Raw genomic sequence first — 17,913 nt, forward strand, 5'->3', positions numbered from 1 at the left:
CTGCAGCTCATCATCATCACTGAAAACGCTGCTCAGCCTCAGTAGAGCGCCACCTTCTGGCTGCAGCGTGACACTGACGGTGCTGTTGGGTCTCTCCAGTCCTGCACCATCACTCCACACCAGTGGGGGGGGGCGACGTCACGTGAGTGCGGTTCGTGTTAGCTTAGCAAACTGGCTTAGCATGATTTTGTGTCTCCCCCCCCCCCCCCAGACCATCAAGGCCACCTCGGCGATGGGCGACCCCCGGGTGACCTACACCCTGGAGGAGGGTCAGGTGGCCGAGACCAACATGCCGGTTCGGTTCTACCTGAAGCCCAACCGGGCCGAGGGCTCGGCCTCCCTCCTGGTGGCGGAGAACCTGGACTACGAGGCCACGCCCAGCTTCACGCTGCGGGTGCGAGTGCAGAACGTGGCGGCCGTGCCGCTGGCGTCCTTCACCACGGTGCACGTCAACGTGACAGGTGAGGGGGAGGGAGGAGGGGCGAGGGGGCGGGGCCCGATGCTGCCCTCAAACTACAGTAAGGCGGGTGTGCCGATTGGCTGGCTGGAAGGCCTCAGTGAGGGGTGGACTTGACTCCGCCCACTAATCCAAGGATCAAAGTGTTGCTCCACCAGGCGGAGCTGTGGAGGCGGAGTCTCTATTTTGAAGTGTAATGGTTTCGGGTGGACTAAACAGCTCGGCGCGAGACGCACTGACCGCCGCTGCGCTGATGTCACTTCCTGTTCCTCCTCCAGACGTCAACGACAACGTTCCTTTCTTCCTGTCCTCCACCTACGAGGCGGCGGTGCCCGAGGGCGCCCAGGTGGGCACGGCCGTGGTCCAGGTGTCGGCCGTCGACCTGGACTCGGGTCGGCACGGCAGGGTGAGGACTCCGACCCCGCCTCCCTCTGTGCTCCCGCCCCCCCTCAGCCCCCCGTACATACACATCTACTCCTCCTCCTCCTCTTCCTCCTCTTCCGCAGGTCCGATACTCCATCCTGAAGGACCAGAGTGGCGACTGGCGGTTCTTCACCATCGACCCGCTGAGCGGCGCCGTGGTGACCCGGGCCGCCCTGGACCGCGAGCAGAAGGCCGCCTACCTGATTGAGGTCCAATCACAGGACGGCAGCGAGTCGGCCAGACAGGGCCAGCAGGGCCAGCCCAACACTGGTACACACACACACACACACACACACACACACACACACACACACACCTGGCCTTCAGGTTACTTCTAGTAGCATTAGCGTCGATTTTAGAAAGTTATAAGTCCAAGACTTAAGAATCAACAATATAAATGTTTATCGCAAACCGTGTTTCAGGTCAAAGGTCGTCCTGTCAGCTGTTTTACAACAACAGTCTAGGGGGGAAGAATGCTGTTTGGGCCCCATTGGGTTTTGGGCTGCAGTACCCCGAGTGGCCACTAGAAAAGATTTACCTCACCACTATATTACCAGTCTGCTATCCAGTTCTCATAATGCATAAGCGTTAAACCTCTGGCCCGTGGGCCAAATTTGGCCCGCAGTGTCATTATATTTGGCCGGCTGGTAGGACTACAACACATGTCGCGCTAACACTACAAATCCCACAATTCCCTGCGTTCAGCTTTGCTTTGTTCCACATTCAGGTAGTTTGGCTCCACATTAAAAAGGTTCACTGTTCTAGTCCAATCAGAATCAATGTCGGACCGAGACTTTGTCCCAGTTTGACCTTTTGACCCCGCCGACCTTCTGACCCGACACCTCCACACGCTCCTCCCCCCGCTCAGACACGGCCTACGTCCGGATCTTCATCACCGACGTCAACGACAACGCGCCGTCGTTCCCGCGGCCGCTGTACCAGGTGAGCGCCGAGGAGGGGCAGGAAGTGGGCGTGGTCCTGATCACCGTCACCGCCAACGACGAGGACGAGGGTGAGTGGCAGGAAGTCGCGCCTTCCTCTTCCTCTCTCCTTCACCTGCAGCAGCTCCGGCGGTCTTCGTCTTCCGTGTTGGTTTTGTGGAGCAGCTGCAGCGGAACCGACCACAGCGCCCCCATGTGGTCGCTGCCCTCTGACCTCCTGCACCGGAGAAGAAACTTCAGTCACTTCCTGCAGGAAGTGCACGTCTGACCTCAATGGCAATGTTAGGGTTCGAATGAAATCAGCCGCACCAGTGTGTGTGTGTGTGTGTGTGTGTGTGTGTGTTGATGTTAAGGCTCCAGCGGTTTCCCTCCCTAAGGATGATCAGCATGGCCATATGGACTTGGCCTCTCTCTATTACACACACACACACACACACACACACACACACACACACACACACACTCGGGGGCTGATGAAGTTCTTCACAGACGGTGTTTGTCTCCAGAGGTCACCTGACCATCTGCCGTCTCGTCTTCCTATCTCAAGTCCATCATCTGCCGTTAGCCTGTTAGCACAGCGAGTGCGCGTGCACACACACACACACACACACACACACACACACACACACACTGACCGCTTTCACATGCAGCTGTTGTCTCTCGCCCCGCCCCCGCCCCCCCAGGCGCCAACGCCAAGCTGCGCTACCAGATCACGGCGGGGAACGCCATGGGCCACTTCGGCGTGGAGCCTGAGGTGGGCGCCGTCTTTGTGGCGCGGCCGCTGGACTACGAGACGGAGCAGCGCTACGAGCTGCGCTTGGTGGCGTCCGACGGCAAGTGGGAGAACCAGACGCTGCTGGAGGTGCAGGTGGTGAACCGCAACGACGAGGTGCCCGTCTTCAGCCAGACCGAGTACCGGGCCGCCGTCAGCGAGGAGCTGGCCCAGCCGGTCCTCATCCTGGAGGTCAGAGCCGCTGCTAGCAGCTAGCCACCTAGCAGCTAGCCACCTCGCAGCTTGCAGTTCAGACACGATGTCCAAGCCTGGTCGGTCAGCAGGAAAACAAGTTTTTAGCGTTTGACCTCTGACCTCTGACCTCTTGTGCAGGTCTCGGCCAGAGACCCGGACCAGGAGGCGGACCAGAAGGCCCTGCGCTACTCTCTGCATGGCCAGGGCGCTGGCGGCGAGTTCGCCATAGAGGAGCACACGGGCAGGATCTTCGCCCAGCAGCGGCTGGACCGCGAAGAGCGGCCGGCCTGGAGGTTCCTGGTCCTGGCCACTGACGAGGAGGGGGCGGGGCTAACCGGCTTCGCCGACGTGCTCCTGGAGGTGCTGGACGTCAACGACAATGTGCCGTTCTTCCCCTGCCCGGCGCTGGAGGTGGACGGCTGTTTTGTGGGCGAGGTCGCGGAGAACTCGCCCGCCGCCACCTCGGTGATGGAGATGAGGGCCGTGGACCTGGACGACCCCAACCAGGGCCAGAACGCCCTGCTGACCTACAGCATCGTCAAGAACGTCCGCAACCACATCAACCTTGACCTGTTTTCCATCAACGCCAGCACCGGGACCATCTACACGGTCCTGGGCTCCCTGGACCGGGAGGCGGAGCAGCGCTACCTGGTGGTGGTGGAGGCCAGGGACGGAGGAGGCCTGGCGGGAACAGGAACCGCCACCATTCTGGTGTCGGACGTCAACGACCACCCGCCCGTCTTCACGCAGAAGCTCTATGCCGCTCAGGTCAGTGGTTGTGGCCAGCACCTCCCTCTGCTGCGGCGGGACCTGACCTTTAACGTGAGCGCTGTTCTTTGGTGTTCCAGGTGACAGAAGACCTGGAGGTCAACAGCGAGGTCCTGGTGGTCTCTGCCATGGACGGAGACGAGGGCGAGAACGCCGTGGTCACCTTCAGCATCGTGGGGGGCGACGAGGACAGGAAGTTCTGGGTGGAGACGGACAAGCTGAACCGGCGTGGTGTGATCAAGCTCCAGAAGAAGGTGGACTTCGAGAAGCCCCAGGAGAGGTCCTTCAACTTGACCCTAAAGGCCGAGGACGCCGACTTCTTCAGCCTGGCCCACTGCTTGGTCCGGGTGGAGGACTCCAACGACCACGCCCCCGTCTTCCTGCCACAGTTTTACGAGTCGCCGGCCATGTCAGAGGACGTCCCCGTGGGGACCATCGTGGCTCAAGTCACGGCGTCCGACCCGGACTCAGGACCCAACGGACGCTTCTCCTACAGCATCTCCGAGGAGTCGGACCCTCACGGCCAGTTTCTGGTGGACCAGTCGGGCTGGGTGGTGGTGGCTGATCCTCTGGACAGGGAGACGGTCTGGCAGCACAGGATCGTGGTGCTGGCCACGGACGGCGGTCGTCCCGCCCTCACCGGCACCGCCGCGGTGGTGCTGACCGTCCTGGACGTCAACGACAACGGGCCGGAGTTCGAGGTGCCTTACCGGCCCATCGTCTGGGAGAACACGCCGGCGCCGCAGGCCGTCCGGATGAACAGCACCTCCCCCCTTCTGCACGCCGTGGACCGGGACACCTCGGCCAACGGCGCCCCCTACTCCATCCGCCTCCTCCCGCTCACCTCGGACGCCGCCGGCTTCAACCTGACAGACTTCCGTAACGGCAGCGCCGCCATCACCGCCCTGCGGACCTTCGACCGCGAGCGCCAGAAGGAGTACCGACTGCCCATCCTCATGACCGACAGCGGGTCTCCGCCCACGAGCGCCACCAGCACGCTGACCGTGATCATCGGCGACCGGAACGACCACCCGCACGGCCCGGGACACGCCCACTTCGTGGTCTACAGCCGCCAGGGTAAGACCTCCCTCGGGGAAGACCTCCCTCCCGCCTGGACCTGGTCTTCGGAACCACCAGGTTTCTGATTCAAGGTTTTTTGTGTCCGGCTCTGTTTGATGACGTCACTGGCTCCTGATTGGCTGTTTCCTCGGGATGGTTACTGGAATGGATGGTTGATGGAAGATGTCGCACGGTTGTGGCAACCAGCGTAGCGTAGTGTGAGCAGTCAGACAGGAAGCGTCCTCCGGAGGGCTCCGCCTCCTCTCGAGGGCACCGCCCTCCTCGTGTTAACATCTCTGCTCGTCACGGTCGAGTGCCGACAGCCTCGTGACTTATTCAGGACCAGGGTCCGACCATCTGGCAGCCACCGGGATTCCCAGAAACGCTCTGCTGCTGGATTCCCTCCGAGGACTGCGGTACACAGTAGTACACAATAGTACACAGTAGTACACGCAGTACGCACTGGTACCCCGCAGACCATCCAGCTGTTCCACCAGTTGGCATGAAGAAACAACCGCAGACCTGCAACACTGGAGCAGCTGATAGTTTCGCTGACTGGTAGTTAGTGGTAGTTAGGATGGTGTGGGAGGCTGGTAGTTTGGGTAGTGTTGGTAATATTGGTACTGTAGCTGGCTGGTGGGTTGTGGCTGCTGATTCCACGGCCTCGCGCAGGGGTCCCCAAACTACGGCCCGCGGGCCACATCCGGCCCGCTGCGTGTCTCCCCCTTGGTCGTCCAGGGGGGGGCGCTCTCGCTCAGGCCACCAGTGACCTCCTGTGTTGCTCTGCTGCCCCCCAGGCTTCCTGCCCTCCACCGTGCTGGGGAGAGTCCAGTCCCCCGACCTGGACGACTGGGGCCAGAAGGTCTACAGCTTCCAGGGAACGCCCCCCAGGTAGGGTGGGCGGGGACTAGCTCTGGTCCAATGATTGACTGTTTCCCTTGTGCTTTTAAACACTGACAAATATCCTCGGTTCTATTTGATGCATTCACTGGTTGGTCGCTCGCTCAGAGGTTGCCTTCACCTGATTGGATGAAACGTGAAGCTGTCAGCAACTTCCTGTTTCTGTGGCAGCTGGATCATGGCTGTAGCTCCTCCCCCTCTAAATCCAATCGGATCCTTTTCCCACTCCTCCTCCACCTCAGGCTCTTCAGCCTGAACCGGACCTCCGGGGTGCTGAGCGTCAGAGAGGGGGCGCCGGTGGGCTCCTACCGGCTGCAGGTTCGGGTGTCGGAACCGGTCTGGCCCGACGTCACCTGCACGGCTCAGGTGGACGTCCTGGAGCTGCAGCCGAAGGCCTTGCAGAGCTCCGCCTCCCTCCGCCTGAGCAGTGAGTCTCCACCACGTGGCACGGCCCGCCTCCCCTCCTCCTGCCGCCCGTTAAGCTCCGCCTCCTATTGTTTTTTGCAGACCTGACTGTGGAGCAGTTCTTCGCCAGCAGGGGGAGCCAGCAGAGCCCGTTCAGCCGTCTGACTGCAGTCCTGGCCGAAGTTCTGGAGGAGCCTCCTGAGCACGTGCACGTCTTCTCAGTGGGCGGAGCCAGCCGACCGGGGGCGGAGTCGGTGGACGTGTGGGTGGCGGCCGACGGCAGCCGGCGGGAGAAGCTGCTCGGCTCCATGGAGGCCAACAGGGCGAAGGTCGGTGTGGGCGGGCCAAAGGTCAAAGGTCAGGACTGAAGGTCATTTTTTTTTTACAGCAAGTTGAACCTCTGCTTCTGCTCCGCAGCTGGAGGCCGTTGTGGGCGTGGCCATCTCTCAGGTGGGCGTGGACGACTGTCCGCACACGGACTGCGGCGGGTCGGGCGGCTGCAGCACCCAGGTGTCGTTTGGCCACGCCCCCTCGGCGCTGGGCAGCGGGAACATCTCGCTGGTGTCGCTGGCGCCCTCCTCTGCCGCCCAGTGTGGCTGCAGCGGCCGGCAGAGGCTCCACCTGCCGTGCTCCGCCCACCTCACCAACCCCTGCCTCAACGGAGGCACCTGCCAGGATGGACCCCTGGGGTACAGGTAGGTGGAGCCACGCCCACCTTCATCCCAGACAATCATCACAACATCCTTTAATGGAAGTGCAGCCATTCAAGTGCCTCAAGGAAACATTGCTTGTACTCTGCCGTCTGATTGGTCGATGCCCTCAGGTGCCGCTGCCCTCCGCTGCTGGACGGTCCTGAGTGCCAGCAGACCAGGCGCAGCTTCGGTGGGCGGGGCTACGCCTGGTTCCCGCCCCTCGGGCCCTGCTTCCACTCCCACCTGTCCCTGGAGTTCCTGGCCGACTCCGCTGACGGCCTGCTGCTGTACAACGGCCCGCTGGGTCCGCTGGGTCCACTGGGCCCGCTGGGCCGCCAATCCCACCAGCCCGAGGACTTCCTGGCCCTGGGTGAGTGCCCCCTCCTGTGGCCGTTTTATGGCCCTGCGTCCTTTTAAACGGCACTCAGACTTCCCCACATTTGCCTGTTGTTATGCGATATTCGCATCATAGGCATCCGCGTCCCTTTGTGACATCACAGAGGTGACATGGCAGGAGCTGCTGGAGACCCGTTAGCTGCTGCCGCTAGTGGGTTAGCATCTTGTGTTACCCTGATGATGTCACAGTGCTGGCGGAAAAATCTTCCCACTTCCCACCACTTCCTGGTCCAACAGCACGGCCATGAGGTCTCACACACACACACACACACACACACACACACACACACACACGCACACACACACGCATGCTGTGAATGCGTCTCCGCCTCTTTCTGTCTTCCAGAGTTGAGGGGTGGAGCTCCGGTGCTCAGCATCAACCACGGCTCAGGGACGCTGACCCTGCGGCTGGAGGCGGCGCCCGCCGTCACCGACCACCGCTGGCACCGCCTCGACATCACTAGCGACGGGAAGGTAGGAGTGGGCGGAGCCGTGGAGGAGAGCTGAATAGGCCCCCCACCCACTGGCGCACATCACCTGACCAGCGCTGTGCATCAGTGTGCCACGGTCCAGTGGTTGAGAAACCCTGCCAGGCTGTCTGACTGTCCTCCTCTGATTCGTCCAGACGGTGCAGCTGGTCCTGGACCGCTGTGAGGGGGCGGAGCCAGTGGACGGAGCCAGCCAGGAAGGGGAGGAGCCTGGCTGCAGAGCAACAGGAGAGACACCTGGGCAGCAGAGGTGGGGGAGGGGAAAACACACTGTCAGCGGCATCATGACTCCTCCCACTTCCTGTCTGACCGGCCCCTCCTCCCTCCAGGTACCTGGACGTCTTCCAGCCACTGCAGCTGGGAGGAGTGAAGGGCGGGACTCCACAGCGCCACCACCAGGGTTACAGCGGCTGCATCCGCAACCTGCAGCTGGACACTCAGGTAGCATGTGTGGGAATTTTGTAGGTTCTGCCGCCCCCTATTGGTGACCAGTGACCTCACCCAGCGGTCACTGCCGAGGCACTGTTTGACAGTCGGACCTCTGGTCTGGCGCCCCCTGCAGGTGAACCTGCTGCAGCTTAAAAAAAAAAAAAAAAAAAAGAAGGTTCACTCACTCGGTCAGGTCAGCTGACTGTGTGCCCTCCTGCCCAGGTGTACGACCTGGCGTCTCCAGGTGAGAGTGTGGACAGCGCGGCCGGCTGCAGGCTGACGGACGGCGTGTGTGTGACGGCGGGCGGCCCGTCCTGCGGAGCCCAGGCCTCCTGCACCGCCACCGCCTGGGGCTCCTTCAGCTGCCAGTGTCAGCCCGGACACAGCGGCCCCAAATGTGACATGGGTGGGTTTGGGTGTGTGTGTGTGTGTGTGTGTGTGTGTCTGTGTGTGTGTGTGTGTGTGCCTTGATCAGAAAAACTCTCTGAACCCAGATCACTAACATGGAAGCAGCTTTTTTTAACATTAGCTAGCCCAACTATTAGCACGTTTAGCTAGCTCTGAGTGTTGGCAAGCATTGCTAGCAGTAGCAGAGTTTAGCTAGCTTTTTCGCACTGGCAAATGTTGCTAGTTAATAACTCACAGCTAGGCTCCTCCAGCAGTAGCAGCTCGCTGTCATCGGCAGGAGTTGCGTCACCGCGGCAGTTTTTCACAAAATAAAAGCGATGTTTCTAAAATTTCGACAAAGTGATTTGCAGGTGTTTCCACTGAATGGTGTGAAGATCAGAAGCCGAAATTAATTATGTTTGCTTTTGTTTGTTTACATTTGTTTGCTGTCCTGATGACTCGTTAAAATTCCAAGGAAGCGTCAGCTAGCTGTTAGCCACGTTAGCACGTGACCTCTCGGTGTGAGTGGTGAGGACCTCCCTGTGTTCTCCTCAGTGGTTCCAGAGTTCTCCTTGGACCCGGGCAGCCTGCTGCGCTTCCAGCTGCGGGGGGGCAGCAGCTCCTCCCACCACACCAGCGTCCAGCTGCTGCTCCGAACCAGAACCGCCTCAGGAACCCTGCTGGCGCTGGCGTCCCGTCAGGCCGGCCACTACCTGGTCCTGGAGGTGGGCCAATCACAGGCTGAGGTGTGAGGCTGCAGGTGCAGCTTGGTTCTTCTCTCACCCGCCTCCTTCCCTCCCCCCTTCAGCTCTCAGAGGGCCACCTGGCGGTCCGGGCCGACCTGGGCGACGGCGCCCACCGCCTGCAGCTCCCGGGCCAGCGGCTGGACCTGGGCCAGTGGGTCCAGGTGGGCCTCCGTCGCTACGGGAACCTGTTTGTCCTGCGGCTGGAGCAGGGGGGCGGAGACAGGGAGGTCCAGGCCCGGCTGGGCAGCAGAACCCAGCTGCTGCTGGACCCGGACGGCGTGACTGTCGGGGGTGGGCCAGAGTGGGACCGGTCCCAGGAGCAGGACCTCAACGAGGGACAGGAGCAGGAACACGGTCACAATCAGAACCAGTATCAGGACCAGGAGCAGAGTCAAAACCAGGACCAGGACCAGGACAAGGACCAGAACCAAGACCAGGACCAGGAGCAGGGTCAAGATGGGGACCTGGACCAGAACCAGGACTTCCAGGGTGAGTTGGGTTTCAGGAGCTCCGACCCGCTCGTGCGTTTCCACCTCTGCCACGTGTGTGCTGCCCCCTGCAGGTTGCCTGCGGGATGTGCGTGTGGACGGCCAGCTGCTGCCCCTGGACGGGCGGAGCCTGGATGGGGTCGTGGTTCTGGAGCGGCGGGGCGTGACGGCGGGCTGCGGCAGCGAGGCGTGCCGGGCCCAACCGTGCCGAAGGCCACTGCGCTGCGTGGACCTGTGGAGGAAGCACCAGTGCATGTGAGCGCCACCTGCTGGCTGGCCACAAGGGGGCGGGGCTTCCAGAGGTGACTCTCTTCCTCCTCCTCTGTCTCCCAGGTGCCCCGGTGGTCAGCTGACCCTCCTGGACGATGACTCCTCCTCCTCCTCTTCCTCGGCGGCTCCCCGCTGCGTCCCGTCGCCCTGCAGCGCCACCTCCTGCCGGAACGGCGGCGTCTGCCAGCCGCTGGCGGCCGACAGCTTCCGCTGCCGCTGCGCCGACGGCTTCAGGGGGCGGCGCTGCGAGCTGGGCCAGGTCAAAGGTCAGCGGCTGGCCGCCCTCAGCCCCAGCTCCATCCTGGCCATCAGCATGTGTCTGCTGGTCTTCTTCGGTGAGAACGACCACAGGATCCATCGCTGATTGACAGCTGATCAATAACTGAAGAAGAAGAAGAAATTTGCATAATTACAGCAACAATACAAAAGAAAAGAACGTGTCTGTGTGTGTGCAGCGGTTCTGGTGGCGGTGACGGTGTGGAACCAGACCGGCAGCAGGAACCAGTTCCGGACTCGAGGGGTCCACCAGCAGCTGCCGGTGGAGCAGCAGAGCTGGGAGGACGTCCGGGAGAACATCCTCAACTACGACGAGGAGGGGGGGGGCGAGCAGGACCAGGTGGGTGCACACACACACACACACACACACACACACACACCTGATGTCGGTCCTTCTGGGCCGGGTCCTTGGGAGGACGCTTCCTTCAGACGGAGGACGCTTCCTTCCAATGACGCAGACCCTGGATTGAGACACAGCAACACACACACACTCTGACGTCTCACTTCCTGTCAGGACGGCTACGACATCACGGAGCTGCAGCGCCCCCTGTGCTCCAGCTGGTCCCGCTCCTCCTCCTGCACCACGGCGCCGCTCATCAAGTCGTCTCCGGGCTCCCAGGAGGGAGAGGGGGACGTGGGGGAGGGGCCGCCTAGTGGTGGCGCCACCTACCTGGGCCTCACGCACCAACACCACCACCACCGCCGCCGCTGCACTGCCCCCCCGCAGCAGCAGCAGCAGCGGAGCGTGTGGCGGCGCCACCCGGTGGACTTGAGGAGCTACGTGTGCGGGATGGTGTGGGACGCCGACCACGACGGCCGGGCCACGCCCCCAGACTCCTTCCACGTGTGGTGCGTGGAGGGGGCGGGGTCTCCGGCGGGCAGCCTCAGCTCGCTGGGAGAGGAGGGGGAGGAGGAGGGGCCAACCTGGGGCGTGGCCTACGACAGGCTCAGCCAATGGGGGCCCAAGTTCCAGACCCTTAGCCTGCTGTACCAGCAGGGCCCAGGGCAGCCACCACCAGGGGGCGCCACTGCTAGTTGACTCATTCGTTAGAAGGACTCAGAGACTCTTTATTTTTCTAAATGTTTTGTAATAAAGTTTGAAAAGAAAACATCTTTTGGAGCAACCCTGCTGGTGGTGTGAAGAATGACAAGCGAAGGCTGATGACAGCACAGCGACCTCTCACTCATCTGCAGGTTCAGAAGACCAGCAGCGAGTGGCAGGAAGTGGTTCACAAGGTCCAGCTCAGCCCTTCACAGGGTGGCGGTGAAGACCAGACAGGAACCGTCTTCAGCTGCTGGATCTCAGGTTGTTTGGAGGACAATCAGAGGTCGTCATCATGACCTTGACCTCAGGGTTAGAGGAGAACAAGGTGACTTGGACTGTCTGTTAGCTACATAGAGTTTTAATAAAAATATTTTTCCCCCCTGAATGCAATCTTCTCCTTCGTTTCCACAGCTAGCAGCTATTGCTAGCAGCTATTGCTAACTTCCTGCACTCAGAAGGTCACTCACAAGTTCACTGAACATGAGATGTTTAGTGGAGAAGACTCCTCTGGAGGCGTCGGGTCAAAACCTCATCAGGTTGACCTGCAGCAGGGAGAGGACCAATGCCTGGAGGCTGGAGGCTGGAGGCCCGCCCATGTAGGTCAGACAGCAGCTAGTGGGACCGCTTCTCCAGGAGGTCCAGCCTGGAGGTCCACCAGGGCTGTGTCTGGCTTAGGGTGACACCTGGGCCTGTTTAGAAGAGAACTCACCTGTTCATCAATTTGCACCATTACAGCAACACTACAGTGCAAAAGAAGGACAAATATATTAAAAGGAAATAAAGAAAATAGAAATGTAGACTCAGAGGAAACAGAAGATAATTACAGTTGACATTGACATTCAAATACGTGTTGTTTTGCATCGTTATGAAAATGTAAGTGTTTGGTATTGATTGTTGAGGGAGCAAAACAGCTGAAGGAGGAAGCTCCGGTAGCAGAGCTGTGCCCCCTGCTGGCCACTGCAGCAGCTGCAGCTCTCTGAAGCGTTGATGAAACTGACGCAGACAAAAGAGATTCTCAGATTCTCATTTATTACAAAACAAAATCCCATAATATCAAAAGACAACATACATTCTTTTTCATTTTCTTTATTGACTGCATCTCATTGGTTCCATGAGCCTGGAGGCTCCTCCCACTGGGAGCCAGTGGCTGAGACGGTCATTTCTGGGCGAAGGCACTGAGATGTCCAGGCTGGAGTCCAGGCTGCAGGAGGCAGCAGGACAATAAATATCTCCTCAAAGCGATCAGAACCCCGCCCTGCCTGCAACCTGCTGAGGCTCATCAATAAATACATCAAGTTAAAACTCTGCCCCCTGGTGGCAGTTCAAGTTTCCCAGGTAGGTAACACACGAGCGCAACGACCGAGTTGAAGCTCAAACACAAATTAAAAAAAATACAATAAAACAAAAGAGGACGTCTCTGAGCAGAGCAGCCACAGCACGGCGCCACCTACTGGCCAAAGCACAAGCTTTCCTGAGAATCCAGCAAACCAGCAATTTTTTTTTTCTTTTTTGGCTCAGAGTTCAGAGTAGCACCAGGGACTGAAGCGCCCCCTAAAGGCCATGGCACGCATGTGTGGCCCTGCTGCTTGACAGGAAGCGGTCACAGCTACTTCCTGTCAGTCCGTCGCCACGCGACGACGGCTGAGTAGTGTTTCAAAAATACTGTGACTGATTCAAACAATAAAAGTATCAAAAAGGAATGAAAAGAAGGAGGAGGAGGAGGCGGAGGGCCGCTGCAGTTCCCGCTCAGGGATTGGCTGGTTTTTCCGTGCTGCTGGGCGGAGTCAGGACGGCGGCGGCGGCGACAGGGGACATCTGAAGGTTGGAGACGCTGGACTGAAGCATCTGAGCCTTTCTCTGTGGAGACAAACCAGTGAGTCAGTGAGTGAGTGAGTGAGTGAGTGAGTGAGTCAGTGAGTGAGTGAGTCAGTCCCTACTCACCAGCAGGTCCAGGTAGGCCACGTGTGTCTGGATATTATGGCGGTCGTCGGCCTTGACCTTGGGGAAGTCCTTGAGAAGGGGCGTGGCCTCAGAGCCCAGCGCCGCCATGTAGGGACTCATCCAGCGCACGCAGGGCGCCACGCTGTCCCATGCCAGCCCTGCCGGACAGAGGGAGGTTAGTAGACTGGACCAGGACCAAGACCAAGACCAAGACCAGGACTCACCTGTGACCTTGTGGACGACCTCCAGGCTGGAGAAGTGGTAGAAGGCAGCGGCGGCGAGGATGCTGTAGCTGTAGTCCAGGGCCTCGATGTCCATCATGCAGAGGTCCAGCAGCTGTGGAGAGGTCAGAGGTCAGCCCAGTACGGGGTATGGGGGGAGTCTCTGTCAGGAGGAGGCGGGGCTCCAGTACCTGTGTGATCTGGATGTAGGTCTCCTGGGAGAACTGAGGAACCAGGAAATTGTGTCCGTCCTGCTGGGCGTCCACCTGCACGTAGAGGTTGAGCCACGTGATGGGGGTCTCGGGACACAGGTTCCAGTCCAGCGCCTGGGGGGGGCGGGGACGCAGTTAGCACCTCCTCACTCTACACAGCTCCACAGCGAGCGGCTCGCTCGACCTCTGACCTTTAGCATGAGCAGCTCCGTCTGCTGGATGTCGTCCACGTCGCAGGCGCCATCCGTCACGTAGGCGAAGTCGAAGATCTTGGGCGGGTAGATCTCCTGCAGGGGAGGGGCGGAGTCAGGAGCGGTTTGGAGGGGCGGAGTCAGGAGCGGTTGGAGGGAGGGGCGGAGTCAGGCGCGGTTTGGAGGGAGGGGGAGGGGAAGGGGCGGAGTCAGACTCACCTCTATCTTGGAGGCGATGAAGAGCGCGGTGATGCCCAGCAGCTGCAGGCTCTCCTTCCTCACGTCCTCCTGGGTCAGCATGAAGCGGTCGAAGAAGTCCTGGGCCAGGTAGGTGGTCTGCCGGTGGAGGCTGTACACCTCGCTCACCTGCAGCAGAGAGACGGCTCAGCACCAGGCTCCACCCCCACCTCCTCCACCACCTCCTCCTCCTCCTCCTCCTTACCTCCAGCAGCCAGTCCAGCAGGATGGCCCTCATCTTGGACTGCAGCCGGGGCTGCTGCTGCAGGTAGCTCCTGTCGTGGACGTACTTGAGCTCCTTGTTGAACATCTTGACCCACACGTCGTCCGGACTGGCCCAGCTGCGAGAGACACACACCCACGCTGACCTTTAACCTCTGACCTCCACCCGGGAGCCGCTGTCCCGATTGGCCGAGCGGCGCTCACCTGAGGCTGGGGAGGGGCGAGGGCTTGACGAAGAGGTTCTTGAACTGGTACTGCCTGAAGCAGGACGGGTCGGCCGGCTCCAGCTCCTTGTGGGGCGTCTCGATCAGGACGCAGGGGCTGGCACCGTCCTCCGCCCAGCACTTCTGCAGGAGGAGGAGGAGGAGAAGAAGGAGAAGAATGAGGAGGAGGAGGAGAAGGAGATTCTGGGTTTCAGGACATCACTGTTGGTCACGTGGATCCATCAGCGCTGCACAACTCAAGCCGCTGGAATGGAACTTTTTCTAGTTCAAGGTCAACAGTGACCCCAAGTGGCCACAACGTGGTACTGCAGCACCCCGTGACATTGCGTAACTTGACCGCTGCCTCAGTTTTCAGACACACACCTGTATCTCATAGTGCTGTTTCTTGGTAGCAGGCTGCAGCTTCTTCTTCTGCTGCTGCTGCTGCAGGAGACAAACAGGAGGAGCAGTCAGTCAGTCAGTCAGTCAGACCGAGGAGACTCCACACCTCAGCCGAGCTCCCCGAGGAGCCTCCTGAGAACACCCACCTCAGGCTGCTTCCTCCTCTTCAGCGGAGCTCTGACCACCGGCTCCGGAGTGTTGGAGTCTCTGACCTGCAGAGTGATGCGACCACTGAAGACACAAACACAAGACGAGTGAGTGGCGGTGGTCAAACAGTGGCTGGCGCTGCTGCTGGAGGTTAGGACCAGGTGAGGAGAACCAGAAGTCTCACCTGCGTCTAGACATGGTTCCAGCTGATCTTCTGACTCTGCTGCTGCTGCTGCTGTTGGATGAGAAGGAGACACGGTGAGATAGAGACACACACACACAGTTAGAGAGAGAGAGAGAGGGGGGGAGAGAGGGAGAGAGAGAGAGAGAGAGAGAGAGAGAGAGGCTGAACACAAACGAAATCCCCACCGAGATGCTGCACTTCCGGTGAAAGACGACTTTAACTACTAAATCTCTCGGTTCACCAGCGGCCTCGTGCATCGGCCGGAACCAGAACAATGTGTCGCTTTCGGTGAAACAAGACAAAAGTTGAAGCTCGCTTAGCGCCAAGCTAGCCGGGAGGAGGGGCCGCCGAGATGCCCGCCCGCCCGCCAATACACAAAAACGGCGGAAAATAGATTCCGGTAGCGGCTGGCTGGAGCAGCCCAAGACCCGGACACACGGTTCCGGAGAGCCCCGGTGGTGCTGAAGCCCGTCCGGAGGTTCGCACCACCACCACCACCAGCTAATCTGATTGAAAAGTTTCAAAGACGCGCCAAAGGAGCGGGAGGTTCGACCGGGCTGAAGCTCCTCTGGCGGCGGGGGGAAAAAGGGCTCGAAAGCCCGCCTCGAGACCACCACACCGGCCGATAGTGGAGGGAAACTGTCTGTCGTATAAGTAGGAAGGTATATAAATAAGACAGGAAGGAGTGGAAGGAGACGAAGAAGAAGAAGAAGAAGAAGAAGCAGCAGCCTCACAAAGCCCAGAAGGCGCCACTGGATGGGCGCCAGGCGGGGCTAGTCATTAGCACTTAGCTGCTGCTAACTAGGTCAACAATAACCAGCTCATCCACACACACACACACACACACACAACTCCGACCGATGCCCGCCAGCTTCCAAATACACGCCGAGAACACCCCAAGCAATGTGGGGAAACTGCACTTTGTCTGTAGTGACTTCACGGAAGTGCAACAGTTTGACACTGAAGAAAGTTACAGCAGCACAAACACACAAACACTACACAACGGTTGTCGAGAAACAACAAAATCACAACCCTAAAAAAAAGAAGAAAAAGGTGAAATAGACAAAGATGGGCCCTGATTAAAGAAGAAGCTCCGTTTAAAAGCTGCACAGTTTCAGTCGAAGCGCGGCGGAAGTTTCGATCATCGGCCGCTTTTTTTCCCAGCCAAAGCGGCCAGAAAAGGCGGTTTTTCCGCGACGCGGGCCAGCGAGCCATCCGGACGCAGGACTACGGCGGTAGAAAAGTGTTGTAAAAGTGGATCTAAATGAGCCTTTTGGTCGGTGAAGGCGTCCCGGAGCTCCTCGGAGCTGCTGCTGCTGCTTACCTCTGCGCTGCTGGATGAATGAATGATCAGCTGGTGGCGCCGGCGCCAACCCTGCAGACCGCCCGGGCCCGCAGACAGCCACTGCGCATGTCCGCTTCCGGTCCCAGGACCGCGCTCAGTGATCTGGCCGAGCAGCTCCGCACATCTGCCCCGGACGGACCGAACGGCGTCTTCCGGTTCGGCGGTAACCGACCCGGTTCCAATACGGTGTCGGGCCGAGGAGCCTGGATGGACCGCCGGAGCGACACCGACTCGGTTCTGAGCCGAGTCAGTGTCAGCTTTAGCGGTTTGTGGAGTTTCTGAATCAGGCGGGAAGGTTTTTGAAGCAAACGCCGCTTGCCGTAGTTTCCGGTTGAGGTCGAACGAGTCCGGAGGGACCTGAGGAGCCCCGTCCAGTCGGAACCGAGGTCGGCCCGGTGGCGGTTCGCCGTTGATCGACCCTTTTCTCCGGTGCAGCCAGGTTCAGCTTCCGCCTCAGAGCTGTGGAGGGCGGGGCTAGGTTTGACTTCAAGCCAATGAGAGCGCGGGCAGCGTTTGCCGCGTGCTCCTCTCGCAGGATGTCAACAAAAGGAGCACGTGACGCAGCTGTCAACTAGCTCGTTTCGAACTGCATCGCTGAACCACAAGTTCTGCAGCTGAAGTATAATTATTATTATTTTTTAATATTAACGTATTATTATTATTATTATTATTATTATTATTATTATTATTATTATTATTATTATTTTATTTATTTATTTATTTTTACGGAAGCGTGATAGTTTCTCAGATCACTTCTGACTTCTCTGTCTCTCTTTTGTGCGGAGCCCCTGAGTGATAAAACAATTGCTAATTCGTGGCCACGAATTAGCAATTGTTTTATTGTTTCTCTCTCGAATGGCCACTCAGGGGCTCCGTACTTTTGTTTTTGTTTGTTTAGTGATGAGACTTGGGAGTATGATGATGTCATATTAATGTGTGTTTTCTGACACGTTTCCCTTTGTGTTTGTTGTATATTGAATTTTCAAATTAAAAGAATAAAGCTTTAATTCTTAAAAAAAAGATTAGTATTTTTTAACCATCAACTTCCCATTGATTTGATTTCATTAATCGATATATTGATTGATTTTGTGAAGAGAGCAAAACAATGTTTAGTTTGTGTTTATGACGATCCCATTGCAGATCGCAGCACTGTTGTGTGTATATGTATGAGTGTGTAGCTGTATGACCACACCAGACAGACAGGTGGGTATGAAAACATTTATTCCAGGCTAATACAGACACGAGGTGCGTTCACTGACAGTTGGAACCCGGTGTGAACTGATCCGTGACGCTGGAACTTCCCCCTATAAATAATAAACTCCTAATGCTAAAGTTCCCAATCATTTTTTTTCCTTTTTTTTTGGCAAGGTGCTGGACTATTCCAGTAAACTACACAAAATAAAATGTAAAAAAACGTGAGAAATGAAAATGCCACAAAATATTCTTCAAATTTGATTTTAGAAAAAGAGAT

The 17,913-nt window shown here is 58.6% G+C and overlaps 2 protein-coding genes across 4 annotated transcripts in view; one reads left to right on the forward strand and one right to left on the reverse strand.

Annotated features, from left to right (window-relative positions):
* LOC142882363 (neural-cadherin) overlaps positions 1 to 11,522 on the forward strand; it is a gene marked incomplete at its 5' end in the record, with an annotated part of 17,443 nt that extends 5,921 nt beyond the window's left edge. The window contains 22 exons of the mRNA XM_076017078.1: positions 212 to 461; positions 736 to 863; positions 964 to 1,150; positions 1,749 to 1,892; positions 2,505 to 2,785; positions 2,927 to 3,556; positions 3,637 to 4,633; positions 5,413 to 5,506; positions 5,758 to 5,942; positions 6,023 to 6,249; positions 6,338 to 6,615; positions 6,744 to 6,982; positions 7,355 to 7,482; positions 7,634 to 7,746; positions 7,826 to 7,937; positions 8,148 to 8,331; positions 8,868 to 9,037; positions 9,121 to 9,547; positions 9,621 to 9,801; positions 9,880 to 10,151; positions 10,272 to 10,432; positions 10,607 to 11,522. Of these exons, the coding sequence (XP_075873193.1) occupies positions 212 to 461; positions 736 to 863; positions 964 to 1,150; positions 1,749 to 1,892; positions 2,505 to 2,785; positions 2,927 to 3,556; positions 3,637 to 4,633; positions 5,413 to 5,506; positions 5,758 to 5,942; positions 6,023 to 6,249; positions 6,338 to 6,615; positions 6,744 to 6,982; positions 7,355 to 7,482; positions 7,634 to 7,746; positions 7,826 to 7,937; positions 8,148 to 8,331; positions 8,868 to 9,037; positions 9,121 to 9,547; positions 9,621 to 9,801; positions 9,880 to 10,151; positions 10,272 to 10,432; positions 10,607 to 11,131 (5,913 nt within the window). The remainder of the gene's footprint in view (positions 1 to 211; positions 462 to 735; positions 864 to 963; positions 1,151 to 1,748; positions 1,893 to 2,504; positions 2,786 to 2,926; positions 3,557 to 3,636; positions 4,634 to 5,412; positions 5,507 to 5,757; positions 5,943 to 6,022; positions 6,250 to 6,337; positions 6,616 to 6,743; positions 6,983 to 7,354; positions 7,483 to 7,633; positions 7,747 to 7,825; positions 7,938 to 8,147; positions 8,332 to 8,867; positions 9,038 to 9,120; positions 9,548 to 9,620; positions 9,802 to 9,879; positions 10,152 to 10,271; positions 10,433 to 10,606) is intronic.
* Positions 11,523 to 12,149: 627 nt separating this feature from the next.
* ccne2 (cyclin E2) lies at positions 12,150 to 16,829 on the reverse strand. Of its 3 annotated transcripts, none has more exons than XM_076017081.1 (12): positions 16,422 to 16,829; positions 15,098 to 15,145; positions 14,907 to 14,997; positions 14,749 to 14,805; positions 14,366 to 14,508; positions 14,145 to 14,280; positions 13,922 to 14,068; positions 13,703 to 13,798; positions 13,491 to 13,625; positions 13,303 to 13,414; positions 13,079 to 13,236; positions 12,150 to 12,994 (listed from the first exon to the last, which is right to left on the reverse strand). In XM_076017081.1, the coding sequence occupies exons 2-12, from the start codon at positions 15,109 to 15,111 to the stop codon at positions 12,884 to 12,886; spliced, it is 1,200 nt and encodes a 399-aa protein (XP_075873196.1). In that variant the 5' UTR covers positions 15,112 to 15,145; positions 16,422 to 16,829; the 3' UTR covers positions 12,150 to 12,883. The 3 variants fall into 3 exon arrangements, with proteins under 3 accessions (XP_075873196.1, XP_075873194.1, XP_075873195.1); XM_076017079.1 differs by having other exon boundaries at positions 14,749 to 14,808; XM_076017080.1 differs by lacking the exon at positions 16,422 to 16,829 and adding an exon at positions 15,283 to 16,122 and having other exon boundaries at positions 14,749 to 14,808.
* Between the last annotated feature and the right edge of the window lie 1,084 nt (positions 16,830 to 17,913).

The sequence above is a fragment of the Nelusetta ayraudi genome, unplaced genomic scaffold (assembly GCF_046127955.1).
Source record: "Nelusetta ayraudi isolate G7.1 ecotype Tasmania unplaced genomic scaffold, CSIRO-AGI_Nayr_v1 ptg000257l, whole genome shotgun sequence".
In the NCBI taxonomy this organism is placed as follows: Eukaryota; Metazoa; Chordata; class Actinopteri; order Tetraodontiformes; family Monacanthidae; genus Nelusetta; species Nelusetta ayraudi.